This window comes from Euprymna scolopes, chromosome 42, assembly GCF_053919585.1.
Source record: "Euprymna scolopes isolate OS-2025 chromosome 42, ASM5391958v1, whole genome shotgun sequence".
Taxonomy (NCBI): Eukaryota; Metazoa; Mollusca; class Cephalopoda; order Sepiida; family Sepiolidae; genus Euprymna; species Euprymna scolopes.
Window position 1 is genome coordinate 12,904,963 of NC_136523.1, and position 19,872 is coordinate 12,924,834.

The 19,872-nt window shown below is 33.9% G+C and overlaps 1 protein-coding gene across 2 annotated transcripts in view; it reads left to right on the forward strand.

Annotated features, from left to right (window-relative positions):
- LOC145266926 (heparanase-like) overlaps positions 1–19,872 on the forward strand; it is a 118,277-nt gene that overhangs the window by 21,826 nt on the left and 76,579 nt on the right. For both annotated transcript variants that reach the window (XM_080122719.1, XM_080122718.1), the window contains exons 2-3: positions 5,007–5,161; positions 12,945–13,118. In XM_080122719.1, the coding sequence (XP_079978845.1) occupies positions 5,007–5,161; positions 12,945–13,118 (329 nt within the window). The remainder of the gene's footprint in view (positions 1–5,006; positions 5,162–12,944; positions 13,119–19,872) is intronic.

Consider the following 19,872-nt stretch of genomic DNA (forward strand, 5'->3'; position numbering starts at 1 on the left):
TACATAGAGGGAAAATGCAATTTTCCCTCTATTTTCCGTAAAAGTTACTTTTAACTATAGATAATATTCTACTCTGTGAATTTTCGTCAGTTTTGGATACATTACTATTTTCGACTTAACAAGTAAGTTTTTGTTTTTTTCTTAACACCAGATATTTTTTAAAAAATCTGTCAACAAGCGCTAAGAATAGAAAAATATGGGGGGGGGAGTAGAAACCAGTGCAACAAAATCATCATGAATGATTATCATCAACCACCACCACCACCACCAGTAACTCCACCACCACCGCCACCAACAACAATCAACACCAGCAATTGGCTAGAGTTTCCTCCTCCTCCTACTTCATGCCTCCCTCTTCTCCCAAAATTAGGATGTTTATCAACAAAGTAATGACACAATGTGATAATTAAACCAACTACCAATTCAACCCACCCACCTACCTATGGGCTTCTATAACAAAAACGTACACCAACCAAGCCTGATCTAAGTCTCCAATTAAAAATACTGCTGACCTTTCTGTCTAGGTACAATAGACACCCAACATATTATCAAATGATAGATTACATGAGATAGATAAATATAATCTATTTCAAGAGTTAGAGAAAATCTATATATAAAGTCATGTGTGTGTGTGTGTTTATCTATCTACACACCTGTATAGTTTAGTTTTTTGTCGTACTGGCATTGATATTAAAAGCCTACTTTTTCTGTTTAACAATTAGTAAAATGAACTTCTTATTACACTCAATCTCACTGGTAGGGAGAAACGAAGACTTTAAAAAGGAGATCACGTTAGAGACGGGGATAACGTTTGAGATCACGTGAGAGGCGTGAATAACGTTGAAGATCACATGAGAGGCGTTAATAACGTTAGAGATCACGTGAGAGGCATAAATAACGTCTGAGATCATGTGGGTGATGTCATGGTCATAACAATGAGAAAATAAATGTCGTTACAAATGAAAAAGCAGTTGAAGTTCTTTTCTATTCTTTATCTGCTTTGCGGTGTGGACTGCGTACAACGTGTTGGTTCCCTTACAACATTACAAGTCATGGATTAATAGAATAAGGGGCAACACAATAGAGTTTCAGTCTATATTAATAAACAAGCTTATTTGTTATCTTCGTTAGTAGCGTGTACAAGAGAGAAACGTGTTAGTAGTTTGAAGTGTTCTTGTGTAAAGATAGAATTAATATATTGCCGGCTTGTTAAGGAGAGAACAGTTCTGTTTACACGTGTTTATAGCTAGTAGTGGGACAAAGGAGGCCGGTAAGGAGGCCGGTTAAAGGAGAAAGAAAGAGCAAAGTCTTCATTGTAATTACATATGTAGGAGCGTGCGTCCAATAGTAGAGATGGGACAGAAGGTTAGTGTCTCGTGGTAAGAAAGAGTATGTGTGTAGAGTGCACGTGGAAGCAAGTGTGAGTTTGGAGAGAGCCACTGATAGCTTGTACTCATGTTCGGCCTGGGGCCAAAGCCCCAGGCTAATGTCTGCTGCCAGCTGAAGCCAGGAGGAAAGAGAGAGAAAGGTTTGTGATTTCGCCTTTTACTCGGTCACATGATTGAGAGCTGGCTTGTGATTGGATAAGGCAGGGAGAAAATGGATTTAAAATCTTCAGTTGTGAGAATTAGCTCCTGCCTGTGATTGTAGCAAGTTTCAGCTGCTACAAAATCCACAAGAAGTCTCGGATTGGTGTCACCTCAGACCCCCTCTGCCTCTCTGTAAGATCTTGGGACTACTGCTGTCATCTCAACTCAATGGAGTTTGATTCTATATTAATAAACAGCCTTATTTGTTATCTTCGTTAGTAGCGTGTACAAGAGAGAAACGGATTACTAGGTTGAAGTGTTCTCGTGTAAAGATAGATTTAATATATTGCCAGCTTGTGGCCAGATTTCCATGCTCAGGTCAAGCAACTGACCTCTGACTTCCTTCGGAAACGATGGCGCGTGATGTCTAGACGTCTGGGAGACCTCCACATTAATTCTCAACGCCTCTGTGTAGAATTCTGCTGGAAGCAAAAAGCAAAGCTTGCATGCGCCGAAAGAAAGACAGAAAATCAGGGTTTTCTATCTACTAAAAATTAATTTCACAAAAATTACAGATTTTTTTTACATATATACAATGTTCAGTTACTAACACATTTTAAGTTCACAAATCTCTCTCTTTCATGACTGGATTACTAGTCAGAATGGCGGAGAGAGGGGGGTCGTCAAACATCAGGAGCTGGTTCCTCTGAGATTTCGGCGCAAAATCTCTGTTTTCAAGTGTGTATTGGCTTTTATAATAAGGTCACAGGTTGGGGTTTGGTGATTCACCCAACCAATCAGCGATATGCTTCCCAGGGAATTCCAGACCCAAATTGCGTGTGTGCAGTTCAGCAATAGTCTAGAGTTTTGCAATCTGAGACCAAAATAACATCATCTTCACACGACCTGGGAGGTCAACCTTTGTCAATTTCCTTGCTTAGAACCCAGGACACCTGGGCCGGGCTTCTCCAGGTCAGACTAACGTCATTGTCCCTTATTCTAACATTTCCTCTAATTTGTTTTTTAACAATAAAATATGTATCTGGCTTTAACAATAAAAGAAATATATAGCTATATATTTTAATTCAAGTATTTTTGTATATCTGCCATTGTCTAGGATTCAATTAGACAATCCTAGCATATTTACCCGGTCTTTGTCAGGTGTCAGGGGAGTCTCAACCACTCCACTAGAGAGCAAATCATTCTCTCAAGTCGATCATGTTACAGCTTGTTGAAGAGAGAACAGCTCAGTCCACACGTGTTTATAGGTAGTAGCGGTCGGTACGAAGGAAGCCGGTTAAAAGAGAAAGAAAGGGCAAAGACCTCAGTGTGTTTACGTATGTAGGAGCGTGCGTCCGATGGTAGAGACAGGGCAAAGGTTTAGTGTCTCGTGGTAAGAAAGAGTGTGTGTGTCGGTGTATGTTCCTTAGCATGATAAAGAACATCCGTTAGGGTACAGCACGTGAAAATAAATGTAAGTTTGAAGGGTCGCCATGTTAGCTTGTAGTACTCACATTCAGGCGAGGGCCGAAGCCTCTCGGCGATGTGTTCTGCTTGGCAGAGCAGCGAGAAAAAGAGTTGAGAGTTTCAGATTTCTGTCACAGAGATAGAGTGCTGGCTTGTGATTGGACAAGCCAAGAGGAAATGGATTTCGAATCATGAGAATTAGCTTCTGCCTGTGATGTAGCAAGCGTTGGCTGCTACAGATCTGCAAGCGACTTCATGAAAGTTAACTAATTTGCATATTCCTTTGAAAAGCAAACACTCATTAATTAATTATTCATTTTTTTTATGGTTTCTTATTGGGTGATTAGTTTCATTCAACTATTACGCTCAATTCTCTTTATGCATATTTTCTACATTATGCATTATTGCGTAGCATTTAGGATCAAAATGTTCCAGGGAATTTGAACACATGGAATAATTTTGATTTGGTTTTTTAACCAGTGAAAATAGTGCTAAGGGGTCAAAATTTGAAAAAAAAGAAGTTGACAATAGGAGGAATAAGTCAACTAAGCCTGTTACTTCTACACATGTGAAAATATATATTCATAGCTTGAAGTCACTTAATGTTTAACTTTATCTATCTATCTGCTGGTACCTCAAATGGTAACAACCAAGGCTGGAGCGATAAATATTTTGGTTTCAATTCTAGCTGATGGCACCCAAGGTAAAATTGTTTTTTTTTTTAATTTTGAAATTATTATTATATATTGTGTACAACATAATAATCCATACAGAATTGACAGTTGTTTATGAAGATCTGGAATAATAGAGATCCAAGGATTGACCTCTGACGAACTTCTACATTAATATTATGCTGAATGGATGTGCATCTAGAGATTCGAGATTTGACATAATGGGTATTGAGATTTGGGAAAATCTTTTTAATCAGTTTTCGTCCAGAAATTTGGCTGTCAAAGGGTCAAAGTTCAACGATTTGACTTTTGTAAACTCTACCAAACTCCTCCGCCAATTTGGAGTCTAAATACTTGAAATTTTAGATGTAGGTTTCTTGGACATGGGTCAAACTTTTTAATTTGATTTGATCCTAAAACAATAAATGTTAAGGGGTCAAAATTGGGTTCGAAGTTTAAAAAAATTTGACCTCTACGGTCTCTACCAAATTATTCAGACAATTTCTTGTCTAAACATTTGAAATTTTACATAATGGGTATTCAGAGATAGGGAAAGCGTTTTAATTGGTTTGGGTCGAAAACTGTAGCTGCCAAGGGGTCAAAGTTCAAAAGATTTGACATTTGATGTGTCTAGCGAACTACTCAGCCGATTTTGAAATTTATACATAACGCGTATTCAGACATGAGGCAAACATTTTAATCAGTTTTGGAGCAAAAATTTTCAGCTATCTATGAATATTATTTTGCTAAAAAACATTTTCTCTGATGAGATGAGAAAACAAATGAAAATCCATATATTAAAGAAAAAATTTCAAAATTTTTGTTGAATAAAAAATTTATTGTAATTTTCTTAATTTACTGAATTTAATCCCAATTTTTCAGTTATATATATATATATATATATATATATATATATATATATATATATATATATATTATAATTCCACATCTACATAAAATTTTATGGATCTATTTTCAGTATTTACTTCAATATATCTGAACACATTCAGAATTAAACTAAATCACCTTATTGCACACAAAGAAAATTATGGCTCATTTCTTCCAAAAACGAACAAAGAAAGAGGTGAATTGCATGTCAGGTGAACCGCTGTGTGATAAATGTGTGATCATTGTCGGCAACAAATGGGGGAGAGAATAACAAAGAATCTGATTGGCTAACTAGCAAACACAACACCGCATGAATATATGAAAACAAAAAAAATGCGATAATATGAATTTCATAGGGAACGTTGATAGTATCGCAATAACAGTGAATTTTTTTGACGGTTAGGGCGGCCAAGAAAAAAAAATTACACATTTTTTTATTTGTTTTTTCCAGTTCGTCCAAGGTGCTAAGCCTGGCCAAACATTTGAACCCCGTGTATCTGCGCATTGGTGGGACGCTTCAAGATTTTCTCTACTTTGAAGAGATGCCAGCCAAATTGAACTACAGTCACAGAAAACATGCAGATTTGAAACCTTTTAATATCACAAGTAAGACATATTCACTTTATTCTTTTTCTTCTTCTTGACTTTTAATTATACTTGCTGTACATACCCAGTGTTGGTAGGTCAAAAAAAGCATGCTGTCAGGTGAAGGGTTTAGTCACATACCATTTAAAATACACCAAATATCCTAATTTGTTAAGTTTTTCTTTAAAGTTGACCATATTTTGAATTTTTGTAGCATAAAACATAGTCAACTTCATCTATGAAATTCAAAGAGGGAAATAAAATCTCATAGCTTAAAGGGAAATAACTCATGGGTTAAATGAAAACTTACGTCCGTTTTGGAATGCAGCTCAGGTTGGTCATACTAATAATTAAAAATAAATTTAATGAAAATGAGATTAAAAATAAATGAAATAAATCAACTTTATATAATATTTCTAAATAGATTTTTTTTTTTTTTTTTTTTTTTACACAGTGATCACCACTTATCAAGGCCCGGAAGCCACTCAGGGATAAGGGTTATTGCAAGTACATTACGTTAGTGTGGAGATTTGATGGAGTGTTTACTTAAGGGGGCGGTTCATTAGGAATTTGTTAACATTAGACTTGAAGACATCCAAGTTGTAGTCCGGAGGGAAGCAGGCAGACGGAACAGTGTTCCACAGGCGTGCAGTTCTAAGAAAGAAGCTTTGTTCATGGAATCCGCGTCTTGATTTAGGCACAGATCAATTACTTCAAATTAATTACTTCAAATTAATTTCCATTAAAAACTTCAAATTAATTACTTCAAATTAATTTCCATTAAAAACTTGGAGCTAATTATTGAAACAGATACTCTTTAATGTATTATGCAAATGAGATGCCCTCATGAATGTTGCTTCCTTTTGAATAAATAGAGTATATAGAAAGCACGAATGGAATAAAATTATACAAGAGTCTGTTTTCAGTATTAAAATCTATTTGTGAAACAGTGCATTGTTTGTATCTTCTTCATCTTGTGTCGCAGCATGTTCAAGCCGAAGATGAAATCATGGTTAGCATTTTATCTATAGGCTTCGGTCCATTGCTTGTTTTCAGAGTCCGATGGTACTGCTGTAAATAATGGCTTCACTTAATGCAAAAGTCAAGTATCATGGTTCGATTGTGCTCTAGACGGAAACATTCATTTCAAATGCGCCCCTGTCTTATTAAAGAACCAAGTGTTGATTTTTTTGGAAATTATTTTTACATAGTCACTTGAATTAGTTAAACTTACAAAAGTCAAGTATTATGGTTTAGTTGTGCTCTAAAAAGAAACATTCATTTTGAATGCACCCCTGTCTTCTAAAAGAATCTACAATTGATTTTTATAGACTAAGCCTTTCGGCTTGTGCGTTGATAAGACTTTTCAAATGCATTTGTGATGTTAGGCTGTCTAACAGTGTTGACTTTATTCAAAATCGAACTTCCTTCTTTTTCAGTTATTGATTTTAGATACTTATCAGGTGCATTCCAATACAAAACCTACATAAGAATACTTCCAATCACACCAAATATATTCGTATGAAATTTTTAAAATTGGCATGCACATCCAGTCTAATACCCTCATCCTTTGCTGGATCTCTTTCTGTCAGCTTCATTCTCCAAGATGTGCCGTTCGATGCCCTTTCCTTGATGGTCCGCATCAGCAAGCGATCGGCCTTCATTCTTCTTAGGACTTCAGCATTTGACACTCTCTCTGTCCAAGAAATGCTGAGCATTCATCGATAGAACCACATATCAGCTGCCTCCAAACATCCACTCATTGCTTTGTCGATTGTCCAAGACTGACATCCGTATGCCAGAACTGACCAGAAGTAACACTTTAGCAGCGTTTTCTTTGTTCCAAGACACAAATTTTCGTTGCCCGGTGTGTGGGTGTGTGGAGAGGTGGTGTAGTAAGAAAAAAAAAAAAATACAGTCAGAAAGAAAATAGACGCAGCCCGGGTAGAGAGAGGTGTGAAAAAAAAGTTTAAGCGAAAGGTAACATAATTCAGTTTTTGTAATAAAAGGAAAAAAATTGCATTGAAATAAGAAAAAAAAGGAGCAGGCAGGCAGGCTGGAACCTGTAACGCAAAGGAGGAAAAGAAGGTGAAACAAAGCAAACTGTTTAACTCCCATGCCCACCATGACATACGACTTCACTGCCATTCAAATTAAGTCATTATGATGACTTTGTAAAAATGTCGGTGAAAAAGTGACCCCTCTTTGTACAATAGTGCCCAGTTGAGGGTGAAGGAATGAATGCTTTTGGACAATGTTTCGATATTTGTCGTCTAAGGGGTCGAGGTTTAAAACAATACTGGTTTCGTCACGTTCTGATGCATCTGTCGGAAGGTTTTGTGAGATACACACACACACACACACATACACATTTTGCCCTTTTATAAACATAGAAGAAATTATTTTTTGTCTCTTCCCTCGTTGACAAACTTCTCTTCTCAATAATACTTTTGAAAATCTCAACAAGTCTCTATTGAGTTCCATACATTTCTTTTATAAAGAATTAATTTTGGTCTCTCTCCTTCTGGACGAACTTCTCTCCCCAATAAAACCTTTGAAAACGCCAACAGATCTCCATTGTGTTCCATACATAAGTTTTATTGGTCTTGAGTTAACAGAAGATAACAACTACAGGGGGATCAACAGCTACACACATATATGAAAAGAAAGTCGGTGTGAAAAGACAAGGTGTTCCCTTTTGTTTAACGTTTTGTTTGTTTATGAAAATGTAACCTCATGTGTCTGATCGAAAAAAATTCACCACATGTTTGAAAACAAAATTCTACTACTTACCATGGTCTTGGACTAGTTTTTCAGCTGTCAGATATGTCATGTCCGTCTCAATCTTTATTTTGTTGGCTTATCTTTGTTTGTCGTTTTCCCGACCTTCTGTTGATATGTTTTCTTTACGTAGCTGGAGTCTGATAGCCGGAAAACCTATCAAACTATGTTACTTTTTTTGTTGAATAACATGGCTTAACTATCTGGCAATACGAGGATTCTTTCTGATATTTAAATTTCTTCTTCTTTCCTTTTCTTTCTTTTTTGTTTCCTTTCTCACTTCTTTCCTTTCCTCCTCTTTTCTTCTTTTTCACCGTTTTCCTTTCTTTTTACAAATACAGAATTCCAGACATTTCCTTTCTAGCAGAGGAAAATGTGACACAAATTCAGAAGGCGATGAGAGTCAAGTCTATGCTCCAAAAGAAAGAAGCTCTTTGATCTTTGAAAAATTGCTTGGCCATTCCTATCAGTATTCCTTTATCAGAGCGCCTCAAACAGCAATAAACTTACTCCAACCCAAAGAGAGCCTGGGAATTTCACCTTCTAGAACTACTAAGAATAAATGTTAAAAAGTCAGCAAAATAGCTCAGTCTCTGCCAGATTGATTGTTGAGGTTGGACTCTTGACTGGCATGTTACTGTCATTGCAACCATTTTGAAATCACTACTGTATATTGGGTACAATAGAATAAACAATGGAGAATTAGTTCTATGATAAAAATAAATTAAAATATATTTAAGCATATTTTAAAACTAGGCAACACCAGGCACCCTGCTAGTATAATGAACAAGTGAAGCATGCATGGTCCCCCGTGAGTGCACAGTGAATGAGGCATAAAAACAATGACTAAGGTTAGCATTTGCCCCTGCCCCTGGTGAAAATGAACAAACGGTGCAGTTTTAGGCCTTAACATATGTAAATAAAAGAAATGACTAAGTCCATCATTTGCCCCCCCCCCCAGTTAGCCCCAAAAGTCCCCAAGGCCTAAACATATTTAAATTTGAGTTCAGCACCATGCAAAACTACTAAATAGACATACACAGAAAATTTGGTGCAAATATGGTAAAATAGTCCCAAAAATGGAGTGTTTTTATTAGCTATAAAAGAGACCCTGATTTATACCCAAGAGTCATCGTGAAGTATAGACAAACAAAATTATATAGAAATCTGTTAGTTACAAGTTTTCAGAAAGTTTTATAAAAATCCAAGGCATCAATTTTTTTTGATAAGCACAAAAGTGTCAATTTTAACCATTTTAACCTGAAAGACACCCCTAGAGGGGCAACCAGTATTTTCCTGGAAAATCCGTTCAGTTACTTTTTTACTCATATCATGTTTAATGTTTATGCAAAATTTAAAAAAATTCCAAGACATGGTTATTGAGGAACGTGTGGACAGACGAACGGACAAGACTGAATTTACAGGTCCACCCTCCTTTTGTCAGAGGACCAAAAAACCATTCTAATCGTAAAAAAAGTTTTATTTTTTTAAATAAAACATTTTAATTGTGACTTCTTTGATTTCAGACAACATGAAAGTATCACAACATTTTCTCTGGAAATGGAAGCAGTCTTTTGTAATGAACTGTTGTTACAATTTCAAAATTTGAATTTATTAGGAAAACTGTTCAAAAAAAGGGAAATTTTTGAAGAAAAAAAAAAAAAGAAAAAAAAACATTGGTTCTTTTTTTGTTATTATAGCGAAATTCGAAAAGTGAAATATTGAATTTGAAGTGATACCAATTGTATCTACTGAATTGTTATGACACAGTAATGAAAATATCCCAAAAATTATGAAAAATGATGAGGTAGAAAATGAATTATTAATGAAAAGAGTTTTCGGAGACGATTAGCGGAATTTAAGGTTTCCTAAATTAGCCAAAGATTTTTAGTTTTTAGCAAAGATTTTACCTTCCTTTTGTTACGGTTCGAACTCTGTTTTTTTTTTCTTTTTTTTTTTTTTTGCAAAACTCAATTTTTGATAATTGTCTTAGAAAACTATTTTCATTTTTCGTAATTTTTAGATCCATTCATTACTGTGACATGACAATTCAGTAGATACCATTGGTTACACTTGAAATTCAATATTTCAATTTTCAAATTTTGCTACAATAAGAGAGGAATGGGCTAGGCAGAGAAGAAAGAGAGGATTGGTCAGAAAAGAGAAAAAGATAGAGAGAGGTAGAGAGATAGACAATTTTAATCCTCCTCATCATCATTATATGAATCCGAAGATTCTATTGTCGCCATTGGTTTCCCTGATATTTCATTTTCTAATTTCACTACATTGATGCGTCAGTTCAGACTTGAAAGACAAAGGATACTCCCTGTAGGAGCAGCTGCACGTGTAATTATGAGGCAAGGGTTGCACAATTGCTAACCACACCTCTCCTGAATCGGCACCGTTTGAGTCCAGTGACAAGGAGAAGACCAGGACGACTGGAAACAATGCTGAGATAAGCGGAGAGCAAATACAGCACCTGGAAGTCCCAAATGGTCACCCATTTAGTACTGACCAGGTTCAATGTTCGTTAACATTGATGATCAACGTGATTAGTGATTATGCTGTATATTTCATTACAATAATGAAGAAAAGCCAATCAATCATTAAATTCAATAATTTTTCCTGTGATTAATGCTTTGTCTTGTGTTACAGTGTTTGTTTTGATTTTTCATAAACTTTCGCAAAAGTTCCCTAAATTTCATGATTATCTATACTTGCCCCAAACTGAGCCCTTCCAAAAGTGGAAACGAAAGAAAGCTAGAATGCAGAAGTGCTGAAAGCGTTATCTGATTTTTTTTGTCAAACTTTCAGGCCCGGAATGCATAAGCTCAGTCATCATAACAACTCAATTTGCAATCCTCTCTGATCGATTCGGGCCAAATAAAAATACAATAGGAGACATTACTTTTTTAATGTCCTTTGTATAGAGAAGAAGTTTTGTGTGTGTGTGTGTGTGTGTGTACGTGTACGGTCAGCTAGAGAGGAATGGGCTGGGCGGAGAGGGAGGTGAGAAGAGAGAAAGTGAGAAGTTTTAATCATCATCATATCATATCATATGAATCCAAAGATTCTATTGTTGGCATTGGTTTCCCCGATATGTTTTTAGTCAGAATTATTTCTAGAAAGACATCAGGTAATTACAGGACATACCAAGTGAAGGTTGACAACATCTATATATGTAAAAGGCAAAATGTGTGTGTTTGTGTGCAAGTGTGCAATTTTTGTGTATGTCCGGCAAAGGCTTTTTTCGGGGTGGGGGGCTCAGGGTGGTCACTCATTCTTAAAACTTTTTATATACTGTCTTAATTATAATATCTATGAGTTACGAAGGGAGGTCACATCTATCTTTTATTTGAACGACTTTTACAAGACTTTTTTCAGGTGGGGGGGCGCTCGGAGCGGTTAATGTTTCTTAGAATCTTTTATATGGTACCGAGATTATAATAAGATTTACGAAGGGAGGTTGAGTCTATCTTTTATTTGAACGACTTTTACACGCTATTTCCGCAATATTTCTTGGTCTACACGTGTTTCTTTGGCTTTTTAGTATAAAAGCGAAACGGAATCCGTAGCAAAAAGAACTCCCTGGCACTCGTGCTAGAGACGTCCAGAAAGTGACATGGTTTAATCTTATATCAGACAAATGCTATACATTGGACAGTCCCCTTTTTATAGGGAGCTGATTTTTCCCCCAACCCAACATGTTGGGGAAACAAAACCAAAAAAACTGCCTCGCAGCAAAGTTTAATTGCGGCATTTAATTCCCTTTATGTTGTGATGTTTGACCTCATTAAATTCACGCACCTATCAAGTTTTTAATTGTTAAATTAACACGCTTTTCATTCCTCTCCCTTCGTGGTCGAGTTGGTAAGATACCAGTCTTTTTTTTCCCTTTCTTTTCCACCTCTGCCACAAGGCTTTGAGTTCAAGCTTACCTTCCTACCAAAACTTTTTTTTCTTTTACACCTCCAAAACACCAGGGAAACGCCGGGCACCCCGACTAGTCTATATATATAAAAGGAAAAACGGCTGCGTGCGTTTTTGTATGTCAAAGAAAGGCTTTTTTCAGAGTGGCACTCGAGAGGGTTGCTATTTTTTAGAACTTTTTATATACTTCCTGGATTATAATATCTACGATTTGTGAACAGACGTCATCTCTACATTTATTTTGATTGACTTTTATAAAATTCCCTCTATTCCGTCCTTTTGTGTGTTTGTTTATCTTTTTCATAGAAATAAAGCAAAACTAAATCGAAGCAAAGGCAACCGTTTCTCGGCCTTCGTGGCCGGGACGTCTAGAAGACAATTCACTTTGATCAATGTGGAGAAACCTCTTTATATAAAGCAATTGCTATTCACTTGGACACTGATAGAATTCCCACTTTTTGTGGGGAGCTGGTTTTCTCCCATATTACAAACGACCTCGTGGGGAAGCAAATAAATACCACGATAGAAAGTGGAAAGCTTAACTGGCCCAAGGCCAGGTTTGAAAACCATTTTCATTTCTGTGCCAACTCCTATGATTCTAAACTTAATTTCCAACTCAATAAATTCACTGTCCTATTTGGCATAATGGTTAGTGAGGATGACTAATTACTGTCCGTTTTCAAGTTCGATCCCAACTCTCTCTCTTTATCTTAAAAAATTTTTTTTTTATTTTGCCTTTGTGCCAATATCCTCCATCCGGGCAAAAATTAATTACCAACTCTTTTTTTCACGCTATTTTTCCTCCCTCACAGTACAGCTTCGAGCCTGCCTACCTACCTACCTACTACCACTTTTTTTTGTTTTGTTTTTTTTGGTTGCTCAACACACATCTTACAAGTTCCATTTTCATGCCCTGGTAAACAACTTCTTATACCTGTGTTCTGCTGATAAACTGATTTTCTTTTTCTTTTGTAGTGTTATATATTTTCTTTCTTACTTTTTACAATTCCTAACACATTTTTGGAGGGGGGGCAGAGTGATGTTGATAGTATCACAATAAAACCTAATTTTTTTTCTTTTTTAACATCCGTAGGCAAAATACTCGATGACCTGTTTGTGTTTGCCTCAAAAGTCGGCTGGGATGTCATGTTCGGCATGAATATGCTTGACCGAAACCCTGTTTCTTGGGAACCCTGGGACGCCCTGAAGATCCTGTCTTACATCAGCAAGAAAGGTTACCCTCTGGCTGGACTTGAACTCGGTAATGGTAAGTTATACCTCAAATTTATTTTACTTACTTATTTATTTTCATGTTTAGATATGATACACTTTTCTGCCAGGCAATGCCAGATAGTTCTGCTCGTGTATCATAACTTCTTTTCCTTTCTATCTACTGTTATTTTTAAATCTTGTTTTATTTATTTTATTTTAATAATAATAACAAGAATGATCACGACTTTCTTTTTTACACGGGAGTCACCACTTATCAAGGCCCAGAGGCCACTCGAGGATAACGGGTAAAGAGTGTACAGTAGTCAATGGGATAGTATCGTAGTAATCATTAGAAGTGGAAATTTGGAAGGGAAATTATTGATAGTGGTTTCCGCTAGACAAGCGCTTCTCATGAAAGTTTGGCGAGGGCAAGACCATAGATTGGAGCTCAGACGAGCAATTGCCATGAAAATAACGATAAATCAGAGACAGGCTTGAAATGTCTCTTCTATGAGAGAGGGGTTGCAGAGAAGAGAAAAGGGCATCTTCTACTAGGCTACAAAGTCTATTTTGAACTCTGTCAAGGCAGGATAAGGTCTTTCTTGCAGCTCTTGTCCAGATTTGGAGACAGTACTCCATTACAGTACAGGTAGAGAATTGCATCAGCAGTGAGATATCTACTGGATTGATAGAAGGTCCCAACATTTTTCCAGCAACCTTGGCAACGGATTTGATGTACGTGTTCCATCCATATATATATATATATATATATATATATATATATATATATATATATATAAATTCCCTATATATAAAATATCAGTAGGTTCTTTTATATGGCAGGAGCGGGTTTGAAATAAATGTTTCTCTTTAGGGCATAATAAAATCATATTTTAAAATTTACTCAAGCCATTATATACAAAAAATATTTTTTTATAATCAACAGATACATATATTTATTCTATATTGTCTTGAAGTTATTATTATGGTATGCTCCACCCTCAAGTGTTTTATTTGTTTGTGTGGGAATAACAAATAATTATAATCCTATTAAATAAATGGGAAAGATTTTAATTAAATTCGACTCGTCCTAGGGTAGGGAAAATATTCTTTTGCTCGAGATAGCAAATGATAGATAGACATAAAAAATTCCTCTATCTCTTTTCTCATTGTTTTATATGGTCCCAAGCAATATCGGGTAGCCGTGCTAGTCTATTATATAAAGAGCAAAAGTCTGTGTGTGTATGTTTGCAGCTTTGTATGTCTGGCTAAAACTTAAAAAATATACAACAAACCCATGAAATGTTTTTTTTTTTTTAAGTGTGTGATACAATGGGGATAAAATAGCTATTGTTTTAATTTTTTTTTATTATTATTGCATTTTTTCCTCCAAACAAGGTACAGTGCCATTTTGATGTAGGGGACTACTATCTGAAGGTAGGAGTACTATGTGGGGAGCTGAGCAGCAAGATGTCTGTTTAAATTACACTTGAACTTATGCATGTCAGTACATTCGGGAAAGCAGGAACCCGAAAGAAACTATTAGATAACTAGATATCTTTAATGCATTGAAAACCAAGCTTCTATCTTTTTGCCGCCAATGCTCAAATTGCCAATTTAAGTAAATTCAACTTTGCACAATCGACTCAGCATCTATATATATATAAAAGGCAAAATGTGTGTGTATGTTTGTGTGTGTGTTTGTGTCTCACAAAAAATTTTGACAGAGGCGACGGATTTTCACAAGATCGGTATCATTTTAAAACTCGACATATTGGACGACAAATATCGAAAAATTGGCCCAAAACATCCAAAATGTCCAAGAAAGGCTTCTTTCAGAGAAGCGGTCGGTCGGCTCGCAACTTCTTAAAACTTTTTATATCACATATAAATCATAATATCTCCGAGTTAACAACGGAGCTCGCCTGTCTATTAATTTTGCTCGACTTTGGGAAGATAAATATTCAACATTTGTCGCTCGGCGCATGTGGATTAAGCTTTTTCCTATAATAAAAGCGACACTAATTCTGGCTGCATTTTCCGGCTATCGCTGGAAATGTCTGAAAGCAATCAGATTTGATCAATGTAGAAATATTTTCCTTATATCAAACAATTGCTATTCAATTTGGACAAGGGGAGCTGCCCCCCCCCCAACATCTTGGGGAAAAAATAAAAATAAAAAAAGCGTTGCTGCAGTAAATGAAATACTATCCCGCAGTCAAAGTTGACCTCATTAAGTCATTAAAACGTGCACCTGCCAAATCTAAGTAATCAAATAAATTCAAACGTGTTTCCATTAGTATCTCACGGTGGGCCAATGGTTAACGTCGCACTCTTTTTTTTCACACTTTAATTTCCAACTTCACCTCAAGGGTTCGGGTTCGATCCTCATACTAACCTACTAAAACTTTTTTTATTTTACCCCCCCCGAAGTTTTGATTTACCCAAAACAACACATGCCTCCAAACACCCAGGCAATGCCGGGTAACCCCTGCTAGTCTTCTATAAAAGGCAAAACGGTCATGTGCGTTTTGTATGTCCAAGAAAGGCTTTTTTTTTCGCCGGGCTTCTTGATGAGGTTACATTTATTTAGACGTTTCTTTATACTTCCTAGATTATAATATCTTTGATTTGCACGAGGTTACATTTATTTAGACGTTTCTTTATACTTCCTAGATTATAATATCTTTGATTTGCACGAGGTTACATTTATTTAGACGTTTCTTTATACTTCCTAGATTATAATATCTTTGATTTGCACGAGGTTACATTTATTTAGACGTTTCTTTATACTTCCTAGATTATAATATCTTTGATTTGCACAAGGTTACATTTATTTAGACGTTTCTTTATACTTCCTAGATTATAATATCTTTGATTTGCACGAGGTTACATTTATTTAGACGTTTCTTTATACTTCCTAGATTATAATATCTTTGATTTGCACGAGGTTACATTTATTTAGACGTTTCTTTATACTTCCTAGATTATAATATCTTTGATTTGCACGAGGTTACATTTATTTAGACGTTTCTTTATACTTCCTAGATTATAATATCTTTGATTTGCACAAGGTTACATTTATTTAGACGTTTCTTTATACTTCCTAGATTATAATATCTTTGATTTGCACGAGGTTACATTTATTTAGACGTTTCTTTATACTTCCTAAATTATAATATCTTTGATTTGCACAAGGTTACATTTATTTAGACGTTTCTTTATACTTCCTAGATTATAATATCTTTGATTTGCATGAGATTACATTTATTTAGACGTTTCTTTATACTTCCTAGATTATAATATCTTTGATTTGCACGAGGTTACATTTATTTAGACGTTTCTTTATACTTCCTAGATTATAATATCTTTGATTTGCACGAGGTTACATTTATTTAGACGTTTCTTTATACTTCCTAGATTATAATATCTTTGATTTGCACGAGGTTACATTTATTTAGACGTTTCTTTATACTTCCTAGATTATAATATCTTTGATTTGCACGAGATTACATTTATTTAGACGTTTCTTTATACTTCCTAGATTATAATATCTTTGATTTGCATGAGATTACATTTATTTAGACGTTTCTTTATACTTCCTAGATTATAATATCTTTGATTTGCACGAGGTTACATTTATTTAGACGTTTCTTTATACTTCCTAGATTATAATATCTTTGATTTGCATGAGATTACATTTATTTAGACGTTTCTTTATACTTCCTAGATTATAATATCTTTGATTTGCACGAGGTTACATTTATTTAGACGTTTCTTTATACTTCCTAGATTATAATATCTTTGATTTGCATGAGATTACATTTATTTAGACGTTTCTTTATACTTCCTAGATTATAATATCTTTGATTTGCACGAGGTTACATTTATTTAGACGTTTCTTTATACTTCCTAGATTATAATATCTTTGATTTGCATGAGATTACATTTATTTAGACGTTTCTTTATACTTCCTAGATTATAATATCTTTGATTTGCACGAGGTTACATTTATTTAGACGTTTCTTTATACTTCCTAGATTATAATATCTTTGATTTGCATGAGATTACATTTATTTAGACGTTTCTTTATACTTCCTAGATTATAATATCTTTGATTTGCACGAGGTTACATTTATTTAGACGTTTCTTTATACTTCCTAGATTATAATATCTTTGATTTGCATGAGATTACATTTATTTAGACGTTTCTTTATACTTCCTAGATTATAATATCTTTGATTTGCACGAGGTTACATTTATTTAGACGTTTCTTTATACTTCCTAGATTATAATATCTTTGATTTGCATGAGATTACATTTATTTAGACGTTTCTTTATACTTCCTAGATTATAATATCTTTGATTTGCACGAGGTTACATTTATTTAGACGTTTCTTTATACTTCCTAGATTATAATATCTTTGATTTGCATGAGATTACATTTATTTAGACGTTTCTTTATACTTCCTAGATTATAATATCTTTATTTGCACGAGGTTACATTTATTTAGACGTTTCTTTATACTTCCTAGATTATAATATCTTTGATTTGCACGAGGTTACATTTATTTAGACGTTTCTTTATACTTCCTAGATTATAATATCTTTGATTTGCACGAGATTACATTTATTTAGACGTTTCTTTATACTTCCTAGATTATAATATCTTTGATTTGCACGAGGTTACATTTATTTAGACGTTTCTTTATACTTCCTAGATTATAATATCTTTGATTTGCACGAGGTTACATTTATTTAGACGTTTCTTTATACTTCCTAGATTATAATATCTTTGATTTGCACGAGGTTACATTTATTTAGACGTTTCTTTATACTTCCTGGATTATAATATCTTTGATTTGCACGAGGTTACATTTATTTAGACGTTTCTTTATACTTCCTAGATTATAATATCTTTGATTTGCATGAGATTACATTTATTTAGACGTTTCTTTATACTTCCTAGATTATAATATCTTTGATTTGCATGAGATTACATTTATTTAGACGTTTCTTTATACTTCCTAGATTATAATATCTTTGATTTGCATGAGATTACATTTATTTAGACGTTTCTTTATACTTCCTAGATTATAATATCTTTGATTTGCATGAGATTACATTTATTTAGACGTTTCTTTATACTTCCTAGATTATAATATCTTTGATTTGCACGAGATTACATTTATTTAGACGTTTCTTTATACTTCCTAGATTATAATATTTTTGATTTGCACGAGGTTACATCTATTTAGACGTTTCTTTATACTTCCTAGATTATAATATCTTTGATTTGCATGAGATTACATTTATTTAGACGTTTCTTTATACTTCCTAGATTATAATATCTTTGATTTGCACGAGATTACATTTATTTAGACGTTTCTTTATACTTCCTAGATTATAATATTTTTTATTTGCACAAGATTACATTTATTTAGACGTTTCTTTATACTTCCTAGATTATAATATCTTTGATTTGCACGAGGTTACATTTATTTAGACGTTTCTTTATACTTCCTAGATTATAATATCTTTGATTTGCACGAGGTTACATTTATTTAGACGTTTCTTTATACTTCCTAGATTATAATATTTTTGATTTGCACAAGATTACATTTATTTAGACGTTTCTTTATACTTCCTAGATTATAATATCTTTGATTTGCACGAGGTTACATTTATTTAGACGTTTCTTTATACTTCCTAGATTATAATATTTTTGATTTGCACAAGATTACATTTATTTAGACGTTTCTTTATACTTCCTAGATTATAATATCTTTGATTTGCACAAGATTACATTTATTTAGACGTTTCTTTATACTTCCTAGATTATAATATCTTTGATTTGCACAAGATTACATTTATTTAGATGTTTCTTTATACTTCCTAGATTATAATATCTTTGATTTGCACAAGATTACATTTATTTAGATGTTTCTTTATACTTCCTAGATTATAATATTTTTGATTTGCACAAGATTACATTTATTTAGACGTTTCTTTATACTTCCTAGATTATAATATCTTTGATTTGCACGAGGTTACATTTATTTAGACGTTTCTTTATACTTCCTAGATTATAATATTTTTGATTTGCACAAGATTACATTTATTTAGACGTTTCTTTATACTTCCTAGATTATAATATCTTTGATTTGCACAAGATTACATTTATTTAGACGTTTCTTTATACTTCCTAGATTATAATATCTTTGATTTGCACAAGATTACATTTATTTAGACGTTTCTTTATACTTCCTAGATTATAATATCTTTGATTTGCACGAGATTACATTTATTTAGACGTTTCTTTATACTTCCTAGATTATAATATTTTTGATTTGCACAAGATTACATTTATTTAGACGTTTCTTTATACTTCCTAGATTATAATATCTTTGATTTGCACGAGGTTACATTTATTTAGACGTTTCTTTATACTTCCTAGATTATAATATCTTTGATTTGCACGAGGTTACATTTATTTAGACGTTTCTTTATACTTCCTAGATTATAATATCTTTGATTTGCACGAGGTTACATTTATTTAGACGTTTCTTTATACTTCCTAGATTATAATATCTTTGATTTGCACGAGATTACATTTATTTAGACGTTCCTTTATACTTCCTAGATTATAATATCTTTGATTTGCACGAGATTACATTTATTTAGACGTTTCTTTATACTTCCTAGATTATAATATCTTTGATTTGCACGAGATTACATTTATTTAGACGTTTCTTTATACTTTCTAGATTATAATATCTTTGATTTGCACGAGATTACATTTATTTAGA